Source organism: Rhineura floridana, chromosome 1, assembly GCF_030035675.1.
Source record: "Rhineura floridana isolate rRhiFlo1 chromosome 1, rRhiFlo1.hap2, whole genome shotgun sequence".
NCBI lineage: Eukaryota > Metazoa > Chordata > Lepidosauria > Squamata > Rhineuridae > Rhineura > Rhineura floridana.
In genome coordinates, this window is record NC_084480.1 from 110819594 (window position 1) to 110839923 (window position 20330).

The 20330-nt window shown below is 43.7% G+C and overlaps 1 protein-coding gene across 1 annotated transcript in view; it reads left to right on the forward strand.

Moving 5' to 3' along the window:
- Positions 1–20330, forward strand: part of UHRF2 (ubiquitin like with PHD and ring finger domains 2) — a 97371-nt gene that overhangs the window by 63709 nt on the left and 13332 nt on the right. The window contains exons 6-9 of the mRNA XM_061629521.1: positions 7141–7327; positions 7792–7915; positions 9497–9604; positions 10332–10436. Coding sequence (XP_061485505.1) covers positions 7141–7327; positions 7792–7915; positions 9497–9604; positions 10332–10436 — 524 coding nt within the window. The remainder of the gene's footprint in view (positions 1–7140; positions 7328–7791; positions 7916–9496; positions 9605–10331; positions 10437–20330) is intronic.

Consider the following 20330-nt stretch of genomic DNA (forward strand, 5'->3'; position numbering starts at 1 on the left):
CCTCATCCATTCCATTGTCTCAGCCAGGCACTGGTTCAGCACATTGACAGCCTCACCTGAAGAAGATGAAAAGGAGAAATAGAGCTGCGTGTCATCAGCATACTGATGGCAATGCACTCCAAAGCTCCGGATGACCGCACCCAATGGTTTCATGTAGATGTTGAAGAGCGTAGGGAACAGAACTGACCCCTGTCGAACCCCATACTAGAGAGTCCAGGGTGCCGAGCAATGTTCCCCCAAGCACCACTTTCTGGAGCTGACCCGCCAAGTAGGAGTGGAACCACCGCCATGCAGTCCCTCCCACTCCCAACTCAGCCAGTCTTCCGAGAAGGATACCATGGTCGATGGTATCGAAAGCTGTTGAGAGATCAAGGAGAATCAACAGAGTCACAATCCCCCTGTCTCCCTCCTGATACAGGGCGACCAAGGCTATTTCCATGCCAAAACCAGGCCTGAAACCCGACTGAAATGGATCCAGATAATCAATCTCATCCGAGAGTGTCTGGAGCTGGCCTGCCACCACTCGTTCAAGGACCTTGCCCAGGAATGGAAAATTTGCTGCCAGCCTATAGTTATTAAGATTTTCTGGGTCCAGGGAGGGTCTCTTCAGGAGTGGTCTCACTACCGCCTCTTTCAGGCACCCAGGGACCACCCCTTGTCGCAGAGAGGCATTAATCACTTCCCTGGCCCAGCCAGCTATTCCATCCCTGCTAGCTTTTATTAGCCAAGAAGGGCAAGGATCCAGCACAGAAGTGGTTGCACAAACCTGTCCAAGCACCTTGTCAATGTCCTCAAGATGTACCAACTGAAACTCATCCAAGAAGTCAGGACAAGGCTGTGCTCTGGATACCTCGCTTGATTCACCTGCTATAACACTGGAGTCTTAAGTCCTAGCGGATGCTAAAGATTTTATCCTGCAAGTGCCTAGCAAATTCATTACAGCGGGCTGCAGGTGGTTCTACCATGTCCTTTGGGCCAGTGTGTAATAGCCCCTGGACAATTCTGAAGAGCTCTGCTGGGTGGCAGATTGATGATTTGATAGTGGCAGCAAAGTGTTGTTTTTTTGCTGCCCTCACTGTCCCTAGATACAGCTTACCATAGGCACTTACCAGCGTGTAACTGTATCCACCAGGAGTTTGTCTCCATCTGCACTCAAGCCATCTTCGATATTGTTTCATCGCTTTCATCTCTGGAGTATGCCATGGACCTGTACGAGCTCTACACAGGAGAGGGCGCTCAGGAGCAATCATGTCAACTGCCTGGGTCATTTCTGTGTTCCACAGTTCAAACAGGGCTTTGACAGGGGTGCCAGCCCTATCAGCCGGAAAACTCCCCAGAGCCCTTTGGAAACCATCCGGATCCATTAGTCTTTGGGGGCGGACCAACTTAATAGGTCCCCCACCCTTGCAGAGGGGAAAAGCTGCTGTAAGTCTAAACTTTAGCAAGCAGTGATCTGTCCATGACAGAGGGATGACATGATGTAAGGCCCCCCACATTCAGATCACCTTCTCCATGTCCAGTTGCAAAAACCAAGTCTAGAGTATGCCCTGCTACATGTGTTGGGCCAATGGCATGTTGGGACAGTCCCATGGTTGTCATGGAAACCATGAAATCCTGAGCTACCCTGGATAAGGTGGCCACAGCATGGATGTTGACATCCCCCAGAACCAACAGTCTGGGGGATCTCAACAGTACACCCGAGACCACCTCCGTCAGCTCAGCTAGGGAGTCTGTTGGGCAGCGAGGTGGGCAGTACACCAACAGAATCCCCAGTCTGTCCCGCTGACCCAACACAAGGTACAAACACTCCAGACCAGTAGTTACATGGACAGGGTGCTTGCAGAGGGAGATGGGAGTTCCTATAGACCACAGCAACCCCCCCTTCCCGACCCTCAGGTCTACCCTGATGCTGGACCAGGTACCCTGGCGGACATAGCTGGGAGAGACTGACTCCTCCCCGCTCACCCACCCAGGTCTTGGTTATACATGCCAGATCGGCTGCCTCATCCACAATTAAATCATGTATGAGGGAGATCTTATTATGCACCGATCCGGCATTTAGGAGCAGCATCTGGAGGTCTGAGAGCTGGCTGATAGGGCAACCAGCAAACTTTCAGGTGTGGGAGAACCGGAACAAGGCACAGCCGTTAACTGCCGGGGCCACATTCCCCTTACCTGGCAAGTCCTCCTCACAATGCCATAGCTCCCTCTACCCATCACTACGCTAATTGGGGCCCCCTCAAGTCTACCTGCTTGGCTCTGAGTCCTCTCTTCTAGGCACATAACTCAAGACCTGCAAGTCCCACAAAAAGCCAGGGAATCTACAAAGCAGGAGCCGCCTCAGCCAGCCAGCGTATGTATTCCCTCCAGGGAAGGGACATGTGGACAAAATCAGCAACAGCTGGCTGAGTACCTGGGGGCCTGGTCCTGCAAGGCATGGCAACCTGCAGCACAGAAGTCCAACAGGAAGAGGGCGGTGGTGGTAGCTGAGCAGCAGCAACAGATGGCTCTCCCTCTTCCCTGGGCAATGGTAGTCCCCTTCTTCCTGCAGGTACTGGGTCTTCCAAGCCACCACAGCTAGCCAGCTTATTTATCTCCTCCAGGGAAGGGACAGGTGGATGACATCAGCAACAGCTGGCTGAGTACCTGGGGCCTGGTCCTGCAAGGCGTGGCAACCTGCAGCACAGAAGTCCAACAGGGAGAGGGTGGTGGTGGTAGCCGAGCAGCAGCAGCAAGCAGGCAGGTAGACAGCCACAGCAGATGGCTCTCCTTCCCTGGGCGGTGGTAGTCTCCTTCTTCCTGCAGGCACTGGGTCTGTCAATTCTGGATACCCGAAGTTATGAGCTTATTGCGAAATTCCTTCTTGACCAGCACAGTGGAAGGATCAGGAAGAACTTTTCCTTATCCCTTGAAAAAGCATGAGCTAGGCCGTAGATTTTTTTCATGTCTTGCTCTTTTTTCCTATATTTCCATTTTCTTTTGTTTGAATCCTTTCTTCACCAGTGGATGCCTTTGATGTTCTTAAGCAGGTGCTTATGGCACAACAGGAATCTTTTCGGAAGTGTAACACTATGGCTGCAAGTTGCCTTGTACTGACAGGGCATGACCACTGCCTCTTTTGCCTTGGTGAGGGGCACGTAATGAATACATACCTTCACTGTCTGTTTTTAACCAGGCAGGCACACCAGAACTGCTTGTCTCAGCTGGAAATGATGCTATGGGGTCCTCTTGCAGGCAGATGATGAAGATTTCCAAAGTCCCACAAACTTGGTGAATTTGCTTCATCTCAGTTCCATCCATATAATTGTTGGCACTAGAGACCATCTCATCAGACCAAGAGGTCACTGGTATAATGGTAGCCTCTTCTGGCCTAGCTATGGCATCACCCTTTGGAGGAGTTAACCTGTCCTTGGCATTGGCCATGGGTGTTATCACCTCACCCGTGACAAGAGGTTTATCTAGGCATTCAGTATCTTGATCATCACAGGCACAAACCTTTTGTCAGTCAACTTTGCTGAGATCCATGATCTTATTCCCAGCTGTGAAGTTGTGGTTGCTTAGCCATCGCAAAAGAGCAGATGCCCTCAAGCTGGGTCTCCAACCTTTTCAAATTTTGAGAGAGTGCTGAAGGCACCAGTCACAAAATGGCTCCGGGGGGGGCGTTGCACAAAATTTTAGAGTACAGTTAGTTGCTGCTTCTCCCCCCCCCCCAAAAAAGTCCTTTACATGCTTACTATGAAAAGTCCTGTTTGTTTTGGAGATACACCTGTTAAAAGCACAAGACTGTTTTCCCAAATGCCAGTCTTAACCCAAAACCTTGGCTGCCACCCTGTACCTACTTACCTGGAAATAAGCCTCATTAAACACAAAGATACTTACTTCTGAAGTAAACATGTATACCATTGTACTGTAAGTTAACCATACAGTGAATTCACGAGCTGAACACCAGCTTCTGCAAAGCAAGAGACATGCCTAAGCCTCTGCAAAGTTTTCATGTCTTGCATTTGTTCTTTGGGGAGGGGATTCTTTAACACCCACCCAAACCTATTGTGTAATAGTATTATCAGAAAATAACTTCTAGGGAGAACCTAAACTCAGATAAATGTACCACAGGAAAAATGCATCCTGGTTGCTAGGAGAAAAGGAAGGGCAAACTGGCTTTGAGAAGGGTGGGATACAAATTTAATAAATAAATAAATAAAAACTGGAGATTCCAAGGGCTATTAGAAAAAAGCAGACAGAAGCAGGAAAAAGTGCACTAAAGAGGAGGGGGGAAACCTGTCAGGGATTCCTATTGCTTGGTATCCAAACAACTCACTTATCAATCATAGCTCTGACTTCACTTATTGCCTAAAAATGCTGACAGGTGGGAGCAGCCAGCCTGGCTTATTTCACAGAAATCACTTAGAAGGGTACATGCACATTTTGCTTCATAACTTTCTAGGAGGTTTAGAGACTTACCTTTTTTAAAAAAAATGAAAGCTCAGAATTTGGGGGCCCTAGCTGGAGCCACCAGTGAAGGCCTTCGGGGCACCATGGTGCCCATGGGCACCAAGTTGGTAACTCCTACCCTTGAGTGTCTGCTTTGACTTTTGACCTCGTTCAGGTGATGGACTCACCAGTGTTTGAGACCAGACTTTGGGTACTGTGGTTTGGTATGGCTAGAACATTGGGTGCTCAACCATCATTTGTGTGAGATATGCAGTCCTCATATGGTGTTAATATACCCATAATCTCTTTTAGAGGAAGAAATCAAAACTGTCTGCCACAAGGGAGCAGTAGAACTATTACCCAATGTTAGGTGATTTTGGGGCTTCCATTCAAATTGTTTCACCATCCCAAGAAAAATTGAGACCTTTGGCCACTTCTCCATCTTTGGGACATCAATTCCTTCATAAGTCTGAAGAAATTCAGGATGGTAACCCTTGCCCTTACCCTTACTCTTTCATGTCAGGGATTGGTTCACATCCATAGACTTTCGCATAGCCACATAGCCCAAGCATCTCCACTTCCTCTGTTTCACTCTTAGAGACTGCTGCTTTCACCTCAGAGTTCTCCCACAGAGCCACAGCCCCAAAGGAATTTATGAAATGCATAGCTGTCATTACTGCAGAGTGCATAGATTATGGCTATGCACCATGTTCCTGTATCACCAACTGGCCAACTCAAGTTGCATATGCATTGTGCTTCCTCAAACCTGTGAGACTCTTGTCAACGTGGTGAAGATTCACTTCACACCAGCGAAGTACTTTCTGTACTCTCGTAGAATCTGTAGAATGACAGTCTTGCTTATCTGCCCTCAGGCAGAGCTCAAAGCCTTATCAAGTTGGTTATCAACATGGCACTTGGACTTGACAATGCAGCTGTCCAGATCCAGAGGCTCCTAGGGCTAATGACTTCAATAATTACTGTCATCACTTTCATCTGCCTGTAGGAGTTCAACATTTGCTGCAGTGGTGAATGCAGTGAGCAAACTGCTCTTTGGTATCTTGTTTATAACTCTGTTCCCAACTGCTATTTATAGTCACCACTGACACTTCTCTTTATAGGTGGGGGCCCCACTGTGCAGGACTTGCAGTCAACATCCCATGGTCCTGGGCACAGTTGAGTTTCACATCAATGCTTTGTCAAGCTATTGGTTGTCATCAAGGCCTTCCAGGCATTTAAGATCTCCAGGTTCAAGTTGGGCAGTTTGCCATCCAATTTGGCCCACATGACCATTTCCCCTAAACCATGCCCACCTGTCAATAAGCTAGTGTGACTTGTGTGGGATTCGATTCTGCACTGGCTGCAGTGCCTTTTCCCAGGAAGGAACAGGCGTCTTCAGCCAATACAGCAGGATTAAATGCCCACTTGTCAGGTGATTAGGAGGTGTTAAATTCTGCTCAGGGAACAGATGCTGCTGCAGGAAACCCTGCTACCATTAATGTAGGAGACCCAAGAAAAAAGCCTGCATTTTAAAAAACAGGCATTTCTCGTGCTTCCATTGGGGGGTGGGAATGAAGGAGAGAAAGAAGAGTCTTGTGCCCTTTGTGTCATTCCCCCCTTGCTGTCACTGCTATTCCAGGAATCATGAGAAGGAACCTCACATTTTACAATGCAGGGTTCTTGCACTTCCTTCAGCAGTGGCAGAGGAAGGGACGTAGCCTCTTTCTCCCCTTTGTTCTCCCCAACACCACCACTGCTGCTGCAGGAATCACAAAAAAGAAGCTTACATTTTCAAATGCAGGGTTCTTTGCCATGCTTCCCGCAGCAGTGGATGGTCCCCAAGTGCCCACCAGCCAGCTGGCTGTCAGGTATTTGGGAATCCTAAGCAAGGGATTTTAACAGGTGGGTGCTCCCACTTACCCATCAAATTTGGCCTGCGAGGCCAATCCTGAAAAAGATCTGACTTATGGAGCCCAAAAGGTCCCCCACCCCTGATATAAACAAACAAGGTGGTATAGAATTCCCCTGGCCCTCACACTGGAGTTGTGGGATTGGTACATATCCAACATCATCATTTGGATGTGGGTTCATTTTGCTGACAAAGACAGTGACCATGTGTACTAGAGCCTACCTCTAGAAAGTTCCAAACATTGCACAATTGTAGGAACCTGTGTGTGACTGAACGGATGGCGCCTTGAAAAACCATAGTTCCAAACTGTTTTCCCCTTAAACAATTCTTTTTCCTCAATAACAAAAGTATGATTTTTCTTCAAGGGCATTAATTTTCTCAGAAATTCACAAGAAAACTCACTGCTTCTGTGAACATAATTTTACACATAAACTGTCAAATTAGCACCAGATTGCATAAGGCAATAATGGTATTTGGCACAGCACATCTTACTAATGCTATTAGAGTTTATAAAAAGAAGAAACTATAGGTAAACAGACCTGCGTGGAATTTAAAAATACATATTTTTTTACTTTGTTTCTTTGGTAAATGTCCTTAAACAGATACTTTACCTGGACTCATGAAGTCCTAACTGTTTATCAAGTGTAGCGTATTCTGGTATAATCTGTCATTGCCCTGTATTTAGTGAAGGGTGGCATGATGTTAAGTACAGTTAGATTTGCTTGTTTGTTTGCTCAGTTTTCTGTGCTATATGTTTTAAGGCCTCTTATTAAAAGGAAAATTCATTTCATTTGTCTTTGCAGGAAAGAGTGGTCCTGAATGCAAACATTGTAGAGCAGACCCAGATAAAGAATGTCGATTTTGCTCTTGTTATTTGTGTGGGGGAAAGCAGGATGCCCACATGCAACTTCTCTGTGATGAGTGTAATATGGCCTACCACATATATTGCCTGAATCCACCTTTAAGCAAGATACCAGAAGACGAAGACTGGTAAATAATGCAAAACAGTTTTAATTAATTGTTGACTAGGATTGCAGCTTAGAATTCCAGTTTTACAGAGTATAGATTGCCTCTAACCTTGTGCTGCCCTTCAGAATTAAAGTGTGAGGTTGGGGACCCCTTGTGAGAGGGGCATGGCCTTAGCAACCACAGATACTTGGTTGGCCACCAAGGTTACTGTGTCGGTCTCTGCACAAAATAAAAGGGAGTACACAACCCTGATCATTTCTGTATTTATTTGTTGCAAATATGCATAAAGGCAAGCAGCATAGGAACAAAGAGGAGAAGCAAGGAACAAACAGGAGATGATAAAGAATAAATCAAGAGACAAAATGAATCAAAGGATCAGTGATTTTTTCCAATCTATTAATTTATTCTTCTGGTTATAATATAAAAATGAACTCTTTTGGTTTATTTTTCCTGTCATTCATTTTAAAACATACCATTGTTTTTAGGTACTGTCCTTCTTGTAAAAATGATTCAAATGAAGTTGTAAAAGCTGGGGAAAAGCTCAAGCAGAGTAAAAAGAAAGCAAAGATGCCATCTGCTTGCACAGACAGCCAGCGAGATTGGGGCAAGGTAAAGCATATTTAGAAACAGTTAGGTTTATTAATTTATTTAAAAACATTTATAAATTGCTTAATTTCAAAAAATCTCTTAAGTAGTGTACAGTCTAAAAAAATCATTAAAACAAAAGCACAACCTAAAACCAATAGAACAGCAGTATAAAAACACATAAAACATATTTTAAAAAAGAAAATAGATATTCAGAGGACTCAGTGTTATGGGTCAAGAGCACCTGGTCTTCACAAGATGTCTGAAGCAAATGTAGGTTGTTGCTTCACATATGGCAGAGGGAAATATGCTTCACAGTACAGGGGGCAACAGCAGAAAATGCATGTTTTCAGGTCACCACACTATGATATTCTGTAGAGTGTGGCCCCACAAGTAGCATTTCTCCAGGTGACCTAAGTGGTCTTAGAGGTCCATACAGGGGCAGGTGTCTTTCAGGTAATGTGTGGTTTCTGTACAAACACATATAATAGAATACTGCATACACCCACATCATAGGAACGTGTACTATGACAGTACTCTCACCCAATTAAAGAAATGCTAGTCATTATCTGAGATTTAATTGATTTATTAATTGGTCAAATCTGGTTTTCATATAACTAAAAAAACCCTTCAGAGCACAATTCAAATGTCACAGGTTACCATTGTTCCTGCTAACCAGAGTTTAGACATCAAAATATGGTTTGGTTTCCGGGCAAGCCATGGTTTAGGCATTGCTTTTTCCTCTCCTGCTTCCCCAGATGATATCGCAAACCATGCTGCCTTCCCCTGCTGCTGACAAAGTGAAATAACTTGTATTACCCTGTCATTATCTTTGACTACATTCCTCCTTAAGGATCAAGTTGGCAGATCAGAGTGCTGTTAGATCCAGTCTGGAGGTTAAAGTAATGTTTGTGTCACAAAGTGCTTTTCATAACTTTAAATTGCTATGCCAGCTGCGGTCTCTGTTGGACAGACAGCTTTGTCATGCCCTTGTATATGGAATGCCCTTGAAATCTACTTAGAAACTTCAGTTAGTTCAGAATGTAGCAGCCAAACTATTAATTGGAACTGGGCTCTTGGAGCATATCTTACAGATATTTTTTAATTAAAAAAAAGTTTCAGTGGCTTCAAGTCTTTTTTGGGACACAATTCAGTTGACCTGTAAAGCTCGATATGGCTTGGAAAAGTGATATCTGAAGGATCGCCTATTCTCCTATGAATCTACCTATTCTTTAAGATGTTCATCAGATATTTCGAACATCCCCTTACCCCAGTTTCAGAGTGGTGTGCAATGAAGTAGGTTTTCTCCACACTAAAATCATGTATGTACACCAGTGTCCTTTTTGATTCAAATGATAGGTAAGGTTGAGCATTGCTAAAATGGGTATCATCAAAACGTTCCACAACCATTTTGATAAATCACTTATTTATTTGGTTCTATTTATGAATTGCTTTCCATAAACTTTATTGAAGAAATTTCATGGTGAAAGTATCAACAATAAAAACAATTTACCTGTAAAAATAATTCCATCTGTAAAAAGAATTTCGAATCCAATACAGGTACAGACTGGGATAAATCACTTGTTGTCTCTCTTGTGTTTGTAGGGTATGGCCTGTGTTGGTCGTACTAAGGAATGCACTATTGTTCCTTCTAACCACTATGGACCTATACCTGGAGTTCCTGTTGGAGCAACCTGGAAATTCAGAGTGCAGGTATTAACATTAATCAAGGATGGGCAGACCAAGCTTATGGGGTCTATTTTCCCCAGGTAGCATGCCATCAGGAGAGTATTAGTGCGACTTAGTGTCCAAAGGCAGGAATGCACAGGAGTCAAGACTTCTGATGTTCCTTCTGGTGTGATCCCAAACCATTCCTACCTTTGTTCTAGGTTGGATCCTTCTGCCTTAGCTCTTGTGAGTCTGTTCCTTTACTGTGTTTGCTGTTTCTGGGTTCTTCTTTTTTGCTTAATTTCTTGTTGTTGTTTTTAATTGTTGTGTTAATAAAGCTGGCCTTCCTTCTCAGGCTTGGTCAACAAGCTTTGCAGCTACTGGGGATTCCTCCTAGTGTCTCCCTCCTTCTCCCCTCAAGTTGTCAGGAGGCTGCTTCCCCCCCCTTCTCTATTTTTATAGTCTAAACTTTTCCTTTTCTATTTGTCATTTGCACTGGTGAGCAAATTATAAAAGTTCATCCCAATTGTATTTTCTATACTTAAAACAGTTTGGATTATGTGATGTCATTAGCCATGATACAAAGATAGTCCAGAGGCTCTTCACACTAAATTAAAGGCCATTTCTTAAATTTCACCATGACTAAGAATTTTGCAACTGACAATTTGTAAAAGCAGTTTATTATAGAAATCTGCTATTCAGTGAAAAAGGTGAATGCAAACTTATTTTGACAATCACCGTAAGAACAATTCTCATTTGCTTTATCACCAAGGTGAGTGAAGCAGGTGTTCATAGACCTCATGTTGGCGGAATTCACGGACGTAGTAATGATGGAGCTTACTCCCTTGTCCTGGCTGGAGGATTTGAAGATGAAGTAGTAAGTTTTATGTCCAGATGAGTTTATGTGTGTTGAGAGCTGATTTCCTATTGTCTTATTCCATGTCAATACCATATGTAGAAATAACACATTATTTATACATACTGTTAAATACTAACAGAAATATTTTAAAATAGGTGTATTTCTGATTTTCTCCCTGGATGATTGTCCATCACGTGGGTCTTGTGTGCCACCAAGCATCCACAGGCAGAAACTGCAAATTCTGAGGGAGTCAGTCGCCTCAGTCACATGATCTCCTCAGTCTATTTCTTGCCTTGCCATCCAGGCAGTTTCCTTTTCCCTTCTCTCTGAAAACCTTTTGCCTCAGTTTCATCTTTTTGATTCTCTGTGTCTCCCTTGCTTCTCCCTATGTTTGGTGAATCTGTTGAGTTTTTTCCTCTCCTGGTTTTTCTTGCAGCTTTCTGATTTTTTCTCCTCCAGCCTTCTCCCCCAGCTTTTTGGGCGACAGAAGGATAGATTTCCTCAGTCCTTTCAGGGTTCTCTTCTTCACTTCCTACCACCTCCTCTGCGGTGGCAGGAGTAGCTAATAATTCCTTGCACTTTTTCCCCACTCGCTGTCGACTATCATCACCCACTTGTGTTTAAGGGGAAAAAACCTTTCTGTTGTCTGTTTTCTCTGTTAACCCTTCCTTCTCCCACTCACTTTTTCTGTCCTCTGTTTCGGTCAATAGGAGCAGGAGTAGTTTGTTTTGGACCAAATTAGAGTCTGCTGCTTGGCGCTGTGCCTGGGATGTTTTTCCAACTCTGCTCGATTTCAGTCTCCTCCACACCCCATTCCTGTGTGCGTGCATGAGTTGAGAAAATGATGGCTGCCAGTTCTTCAGTCTTTAGAGATCAAACTGCTTTGTCTACGGACCAGGTTTCTGTGACGGTGGCTTCAGGCTCTGCCTGCACAATGCCTTCATTAGAATTGCCTTCACCCCCCATGCAGCTGGCCGCAAAGGAGGCAGCGGATGAGAGACTAGCCCCCCAAAAGGTGCTTAAAAAGACTGAACGTAAAGCTTTGTCACAAACATGACCGCCTGCCTTCTCTCAAGTACCACCTTTTTAGTTGGTTTAAATATGAGTGGTGCTTACTGGGGTTTTATCCTTTGGCTCCTATCCAGTCTCGGGGGGTTCATTGTTCCAGGCAGCAGGCTAATCAGTAGCCATTTGTTGCCTGAACTCCAAGTTCTTCATTATATGCTGTGTCCGCTGCTGACCAAGTCAACCAGCGACCTACGCTTTGTAACCTTCCTGTTACAAAGAATCCTAAGGCTGCACGGTCTGTGCATAAGTCTCTGTCAAAAGAGGTTGGGGGGCATTTGTTGGATGAGGAAGATGGCCCATCTCTGGATCCATTTGCAGTTTCTAGGGGGTGCATGCCTAATATTACAGTCAGGGACCCACTTGATTCTTTCATGGAACCCGAGTGTGATGAAGGCGAGTGGAGTGCGGGTTTAGAGATGAGGCTTCTTCGTCTCATTGGTTGTTTCATGCTGAACACTTTTTGAAAACTCTTTGTAACTCTGCTTTGTACTATCTGTAGCAGTGCTGGACTTGAATACTCTTCCATCAGAACCTCCTCCTGCCCCTTCCAAGGGGGCATGTGTTCTGAAGGAGCCCAAGCTTTCAGTTAGATCTATTCATGTTCCTGCAACCTTCAAGAAGGTCGCCCAGGGAAGTGGAATGCCCATCTACTGTCTAGATTGGAGCCTGCCTTCACCAATCACTTCTGTTCTTTGGAACCTGCTTTTATGCTCTTATGCTCAAGGTTCTGGGTGTACATGGTCCAGTTTCTGCTCTTGCTTCTTGCTCCTTGCTGCCTAAGGAAGGGGATGCACAATTTAGAGATGTGTTGGAGCAGCAACTATACAGTGCTCTTCGCAAGTCCCATGAGGCTGCCTTTTTGTCTATTAGGGCTGCCTAAATGGCATCCATTTTTTCCCTGGTGTCTGTTTGGTTGAATGACTTGTTGGATTCGCCTCACCAGGATCCTGATAGGGTCCAGAAGACCTTATGTAAGTAAGTACACAGGGTAGCAGCTTTTGTTGTGGACATGACTTTGGATGTAGTTCAATTTTCTGCTCGGTCTGTTGCTGCTGAAATTGTCACCAGACATACATTGTGGCTTCGTCACTGGGATGCTGACACCGGGACACGTCAATTTGTCTATCATATGTGGGGCCGAAGCTTTTTGGTGATCAAGGCCTTAAGAAGTCCTCGTTGATATAAAGGAGAAGCAGAAATCAGCTTTGGCAACTCTTCAGTGTGATGAAAGATCTTTTCATCGATATACACCATATCTTCCTTTTAGTCCTTTCATCCCAATCACGTGCCTACAACCCTGGGGTCATAATCACTTCTTGGAATGATCCACTGCCCAAGCCAGAGTCAAGTTCTCTCATGGATGGCAGAGATCTCCAAGCAGGTAGTGTATTTCTTCCTACGGCTCAGGTACAGGAAACACTTCAGCAAATATTTTTGCCCCTCCCCTCTTGTTGAGGACCAGTTCATTTCCTGTCTCAGCTCGGAGTACATCCTGTGGGTGATCTCTCTTTCCTCACTGAGTTCTTATTACCTTTTACTTCTTTATTTCTGTGTTATCTGTTGTTCTTCTTTCCTCCCCTCATAATATCTTTTTTTTATTTATTATTTAATTTATATCCCTCCCTTCCTCCCAGCAGGAGCCCAGGACGGCAAACAAAATCAGTAAAAACACTTTAAAACATCATAAAAACAGACCTTAAAATACATTAAAACAAAACGACTTTAAAAACATTCTTTAAAAAAGCTTTAAAAACATCTTAAATAAAAAGGGTTAAAAAAAACCATACTGTTTAGAAAAAAGGTTTAAAAATATTAAAAGCAATATCTCTTTTATCTTTGTTTCTCTGACTAATTCCTGACTTTAAAAAAATGGTTCCTTCACACACACACATACAATTCCCCTGTAGTTTACTATTCTTCCTGCATTTTCTACCTCAGGATGGAGATTTGCAGCTAAAAGATCCCAATCAGCGCAGGACAGATTTGGCCCTCAAATGCTGCTATTATGCTAATGCCTTATCAATATGTGCCTCTATCAGCTTCTGTTTTTGCTAGAGCAGCCCTGCTGTGGGTGGAAGATCTGTTGGACTGTACTGATCAGGATCCTGCTAGAGTTAGGAAGACTCTACTAAAAGTTGCCAGATCCCTAGCATTCATAGCAGATGCTACTATGGACTCTACTCAGTTTTCCTGCAGGGCCTTGGCAGCAGCTGTAGTTGCTCGTAGACACCTGTGGCTTACCCACTGGGACGTGGATGCTTCATCATGTTCTAATTTTGCTTCGGTTCCCTTCTCTGGATCAAAGCTATTCAGTGATGTGGCTCTAAAGGATGTCCTAGTAGAGACGAAGGACAAAAAGAAGATAAAGCCATCTCAGAAGAAGGATGATAGATGTTTCTAAGGTGTTCCTCTGCATCCTATCAGTCGTTTCGTGGGTACAGATGCACAGGAAGAGGCTGTGACTTCAGAAGTGGCCGCACCTTGTGGAATTGACCAAAGTTCCAGCAGAAAACCTAACAAGTTTCTTCAAGATCTGGTCTGGATAAAGTTGACAGCCTGGCGATTGAGTAGCTTTATCTGAAGAAGGCTGGCCTTTCATAGATGTGATTGGCACCATATTGGTGTCCTGCCGACTTTCCACGAAATGGATTTATAGATCAATTTGGTGAAGTTTTGTAATGTGGTGTTCCAGGAAGAAGATTTGTTCAACCAAGGCCAGTATTCCTCAAATACTTTGTTTCCTCCAGGATGGTATCCGTGTGAGGCTTAAACCATATGATGACAGGTGTCTGCCATCTCGTTGGTGCTGTTGCTTCATTCTTTGCAGGCGGTTGGCTGCCATCCTTTGTCTAACATTTCCTGAAAGCAGCCGTGGCATCCTGTCCTCCAGTGGTGCACATATTTCCTTCTTGGAACCTTCATAAAGGTTTGTCTGAGCTTCAGTATCCTCCCTTTGAGCCTCTCTGTACCATTCTTCTTTGGGTCCTGTCCTTCAAAGTACATTTCTTGATGGCAATTACATTGGCCAGATGCATTTCTGAGCTGAATACATTATCTGTGGTGAAACATCTTTGTATTTTTCATATGGATAGAATCAACTTATGCATGGATCCTTCATTGTGCCCAAAGCGATGTCAGCAGGATATAGTGCTACCTACCTGTTGTAAGAATCTGGTTCACCCACATAAGAAGGCTTGGCACTCCATTGGCGTTAGGGGGAATCTGAAGGTCTACATCTATCATACCAGGGACTTCAGGCTGATTTAGTTTGTTTCTTTTCACCCAACATTTTTTTGGGGGAAAGTTTCTAATTCAACTCTATCCTATTGGTTTAGGGCATGTATTAAGTTAGCTTATGAAAGCCTACAGTTATTTGTTCCGGATAATATTACTGCTCATTCAGTGAGATCTGCAGCGGCCATGGCCACCTTCTCTATTAATGCTCCTTTGTTGGAGATCTGCAGGGCTGCAACTTGGGCATCGCCTAACACTTTCACTACCCACTATAAGGTGGACATGTATGCCTCAGCTCAGGCCACCTTTGGCTGGCAAGTGCTGCAACATGTGGTTATGTCTTGATCCAGCTGACCCACTGTGGCCCTCCTTGAATTGATGGCTATGATTGCTTGGGTACATCACACTTGATGGACTATCATTCAGGGAGAAGGGAACTTTGCTCCTTAGCTGAAATAAATTCCTCCTGGATGATAGTCTATCAAGGCCCTCCCTTACCCTTTTGGGGGGTGGCTTGACTGGTTTTTTGTTCTGCTAATCTTATACATGTGGTTTTTTGAAAACAGTGTTTTTCGTCCATCTGTTATTACCAACATATCTGTAGTAGTAGATGTATTTCTTAGGTCCTACTGTTTTAATATACTGTAGTTTTTTCTTGTAGACATGTTATAATATACTATTTTATCTTCATATGCTGTGTATTGTTTTTTCTCGGAGAGAGTAAGTCTTCTTTTCTGTGAGTTTTTCCATGGTTCTAGGGTCTACCCTCTTCTGACTCATCATGAAATGGACTGAGGAGGTCATGTGACTGAGGCGACTTGCTCTCCTAGAATTTGTTTGCAATGCCTGCCTGTGGATGCATGCTGGCACAGGAGACCCACATGATGGACTATCATCCAGGAGCAATTTATTTCAGGTAAGGACCAAAGTCCCCATCTATTTAGCTATTGACCTACTGTTTATATGTCAGTAGAGACCCAACATGTGGACATGGTGGAAGCCTAAATTGGTTGGGGTGTGTGTGAAAAGAACAGAGATGCTCTACATTTGCAGGAAAGTATTGGGGGGAGTGTCAAAATGACCCCGACTCTCCTCTCTCCCCCCCCCCAAACTCCTCTTTGCCTCTAGAAGTTATTCCTGGTAGTAGAGGTCAGCATGTAGGCATCAGTCATATATCAGGTGATGGTTAAATTGTGTTGGCTTGATACAGTTTAACCAACACAAGGATGTGCAAATCCCTCTCCTTAAAGAGTTGTCTTAGGGTGAATAGACATTGAACCTTCCATTTCTCTCTGAAGTGACTATGGTGATGTTGTAGTAGTAGTAGAAGTAGTAGTAGTAGTGGACTCATGGACAGCATGCCAATTGGTGTGCCATATCAAAAACCAAGTCACTTCCCAGATGGTTGCCTTGGGTTGAAAGGAGGTTGAAGAATTCCTGAATCCACTTCCCTCCTTCCCCCGCCCAAACCTCTTGGACAGAGGGCTCATTGTTAGTAGTTATTTAGGAATTGTGGGGCCAAATGACTTGCTTCATACCTTTGCTTCCCTTCCTCTCCCCCATAAATTCATCCTACATTCTCCCCTGAAGGTTTTGGGGCAGGACATGTCTATACTTCCATCAAATAGCTTTGGAATAAAGGCTTCCTATTTGCAACCAAGCCAAATCAACGTTTAGGTTTTTACCTATAAAGTCCAAAATGTTTTGGGACCTAGTTTCCTACAGGAACGCTCCTCCTCATATCATTGTGCCCATGACTTGAGATTTGCTAAGGAAGCCATGCTGGTGGTTTCAACTCTAAGTGAAATTTGAGGGTCAGCTCTCCAGCAGAGGGCCTTCTCAGCAATAACACTGCAGTTGTGGAACACACACCCTTTGATGCTTAGGCTGGTGCCAACAGTGTGTACCTTCAGTACCAGCTGAAGACCCATCTCTTCAAATTGTTAAAAGAAGTAACAATGGCCTGTGTAGTGGGAACTGACAAAGTATTAACTATAATATGATGTATTTACTATAAGCCACCTTGCAACAAAGGGTGGGATATTTTTTAAAATAAAATAAAATATTTCTAAAATACAATGTAATGTACTGTCTTCAAGTCAATTCTGACTTATGGTGACCCTATGAATAGGGTTTTAATGGTAAGCGGTATTCAGAGGGGGTTTACCATTGCCTTCCTCTGAGGCGAGAGGCAGTGACTGGCCCAAGGTCAACCAGTGAGCTTCATGGCTGTGTGGGGATTTGAAGCCTGGTCTCCCAGGTCATAGTCCAGCACCTTAACCACTACACCACACTGGGTCTCATTTCTAAAATAGAGGGTTTTATTTACTAAGACTAATTTATTTGTGCACTATCCGAAATGGGAGTTTAATTCTTTGCAGAGTAAGTCATCAGAATCTTCTAGGAAGCAATGTCTATTGATGTCCTCACAAGTCTACACATGTGAAGATTGAACTACATACACTGACCCAGCTCAAGTTTCTCCCCGTAGTGCCTCAAGCCAGAAATACAGAGACTGATCTTTAGAAGCTTCAGAATAGGATTCTTTTAGTTTCTTACACATCAATTCCAAGCACAGATAGATAGAACCAAGCTCCATTGAAATTAATGGTACTTCCTTCAAAAGATAGTGCACACTCACATTTGATGGGAAACTATTCTTAATGTTAATGTTAGGATTTGCTTTTCTAAATTTAGTCATAGAAAACTGATTTTACCTCAGTTTAACCTGATCGCACTGTGGCACATGCACTTAGGAAAAAAGGTTATATATGGAGTGTATTATTCTGGTTTCAATGACACTTGGTGCACTCGCAAGTATATTCATGTCTTTATTATATCACACTTCAGCTGTGGTGGCACTCCTGTTTCTTTCCAGTATTCATGTGCATATCCTGCCTTTCTTCCATGATGGAAATCAAGGTTTTGTACATGGAATTGTGAGACAGTCTCCCATTCCACCATTGACCAGAACCTTGGCTTCAGCAAGGTGGCTGCATCATACCTCTTCTGAGCATACTCCGGGACACAGAAAAATATTTCCTGTTAGGCCTAAGCTCACTAAGATGATAACCTGTGTCTGTGTTATACAGACTCCACAATGGGGCTCATATGACTTAATGTTCGTCTGTACAAAAACAAAAAGCTGCAAGTAGAAAACCTGACTGTCTGAAAAAACGGTTGTACCTGATTAAGGTAGCTTTCTGTGTGGGAAGAAATTTGTAAGAGAAACATGCAGCCATTTACACTTGAAGTGGTTCAGGCCAGGCACAGATTTACTACCTCATTAAGAACAAGGTTTCAGAGGGGTGCAGATTAAAAGCTTGAGAAATGACACTGTGAAGTACTTAGACCGCTTATTCTATACAGGTAAATATTGCTGCTTGTGGCATGTTATTTCTTAAACTATGGTTTAATGTGAATGAACAGCATTCCTCCACTTTTGCTGCTGCTGCATCATGGACAAAACAGACTACAAGTCCTCCTTCATGCGATACAACAATGCAGACTGGCTTATTTTGTCTGGTGCAGTGGTTTGTTGTAAACTATGGTTGAATGTGCCATGCAAACCAGACCAGTGTCTAGCGTCTGGAAGCAGATGTTGGGAAGCCATGTGATGAATCAGTCTTTGTGTCTTTTTCATGTCATGAATCTAGCTATGGTTTGTTTAACCAAAAGCTGTTTTCTACAATCAGAGTAATATTTACACCCTTTTCTCCAGCTCTGTACCATCAGAAAGCATTCTGAAACATGCTTCAGGTGAACGATAAAGCAATAAGCAATGTGTTAAGAGTTGTTGTCGAGCCATTAGTAAATAAATGAACCTTCTCAGTAGCATCAGAATATTATGTATTCTTTGCCATCAACTGTTGCCACTGCAGAAATTTGCCTCTATAAGCCATTAATGGCTTTTGGTTGGAGAAATCCCATATGAAAATACATGGTGCTGAAAAATTACTATAGCTCTGGAAAGAACTGCCGAGGACAAGACATGCGGTCTTGGCATCCTAACGAAGCTGATACACAAGTATAGCCAAGTAATGGAAGGTGACTTCTGAGTCTGTTTTTGTTTTTATTTTGGTGGTGATTAAGCTTCTTTGGTTATAGGACCACTCCAGAGTAGCCAATTATGTACACTTTCGTGCACTGAAACTTTTTCTTGCAGTTAGATTTTCTTACAGAAGCCGTTAAGCCTCCCTTTTTACTATCTACACATACTGCCTATATATCAGGTTTTGCTAAGTACATATTTGTAATTCCAAAACGTCTGTGCCAGGGTTGCAATCCTGCATAATTGTGTATCTGACAAGTGGCCTGCATAGGATGAGTGAACAGTAGATCTTAGCAATGCCTCAGGAAAAGATTATGGAAACCTCATGATGAATTATTGTGAATTAACGTGTTCCTAAGGAAAGCTTTAACTGCTGGTATAGCACAGTGGGGAGGAGAGCCTTGCTGGGAGTTCAGAGTCTGAGTTCAAATCCTCACTCATGTCTCCTGAGTGTAAAGGGCCAGCTAAAGATCACCCCCACAGTGAGTGTCTCAGGGTTACGTGCCCTGCCACCTGTGCAGCCGTGGGCAAGTTGCATAGTCCCAAGGAGCCCAGTTGCCCCTCAGCTGGCAGTTGCAGACAAGGCAGGGGCTGGCTTGTGCAGCTGTGGCAAGCTGAGCAGGCCCTAGCCAGCTGGGGAGGACTAGCCTCAGAGGGAGGCAGTGGTAAACCCCTCTGAATACCGCTTACCATGAAAACCCTATTCACAGGGTAGCCATAAGTCAGGATCGACTTGAAGGCAGTCAATTTTCATTTCCAAGGAAAACTTTGATCAAGCATTTTGTCCCTAATGGCTGGTATAGACATAATGCTATTTTTACCATTAACTAAGATTGAGGGATTGGAAAGGAGCTGCCTCAGACCCCTTGTCTCTTATTCACAAATTCTCCTCACCCATCCTGGGTTCTAAAGTTAGTTTCTTGGTACAACCAGGTTTGCATAAACCAGTCAATGCTCTTATTCCTGAACTAAAGAAAGAGAGGTCAGAAACTTGCATGTTAAGAGAAGAGGGGTCAGTTCTGTGGCCTCCTCTCCATCCTTTAGCTCAAGTAAATGGCCATGCTAGTTTTACATCTGCATTGGTCTTACATATTATTTTTATCCTCCCCCTCCCCCCTTACTTGCTATGACCTATTATTTGATTTTGTAAATACTTTGAAATCTGTTAATCTTACAGACCCTGTTATCTTTAGTAATATGGTGAATGAGTTTATTTTATAGTATTCTTCATGTTTCAACTAAAAAAAAAAGGCCTGTTGAGTTCACTTACTCCCAGATAAGCAGCCTTAGAAAAGCAAAATTGTGTGGGTGATACTCAATTAAGTCAGCCTTTCCCAACATTTGGGTCCCCAGATGTTGTTGAACTACAACTCCCAGCCAGGAGGGCCAGTGGTCGGGAATGATGGGAATTGTAGTCCAGCAATATCTGGGGACCCAAAGGTTGGGAAAAGCTGGACTAAATCATACTTAGACTACAGCCATTAAAATCTATGAAGTTAATCGTGAGTAACTTAGGTTCCTTGATTTCAATGGGTCTGCTGTGAGTATGACATAGTCTG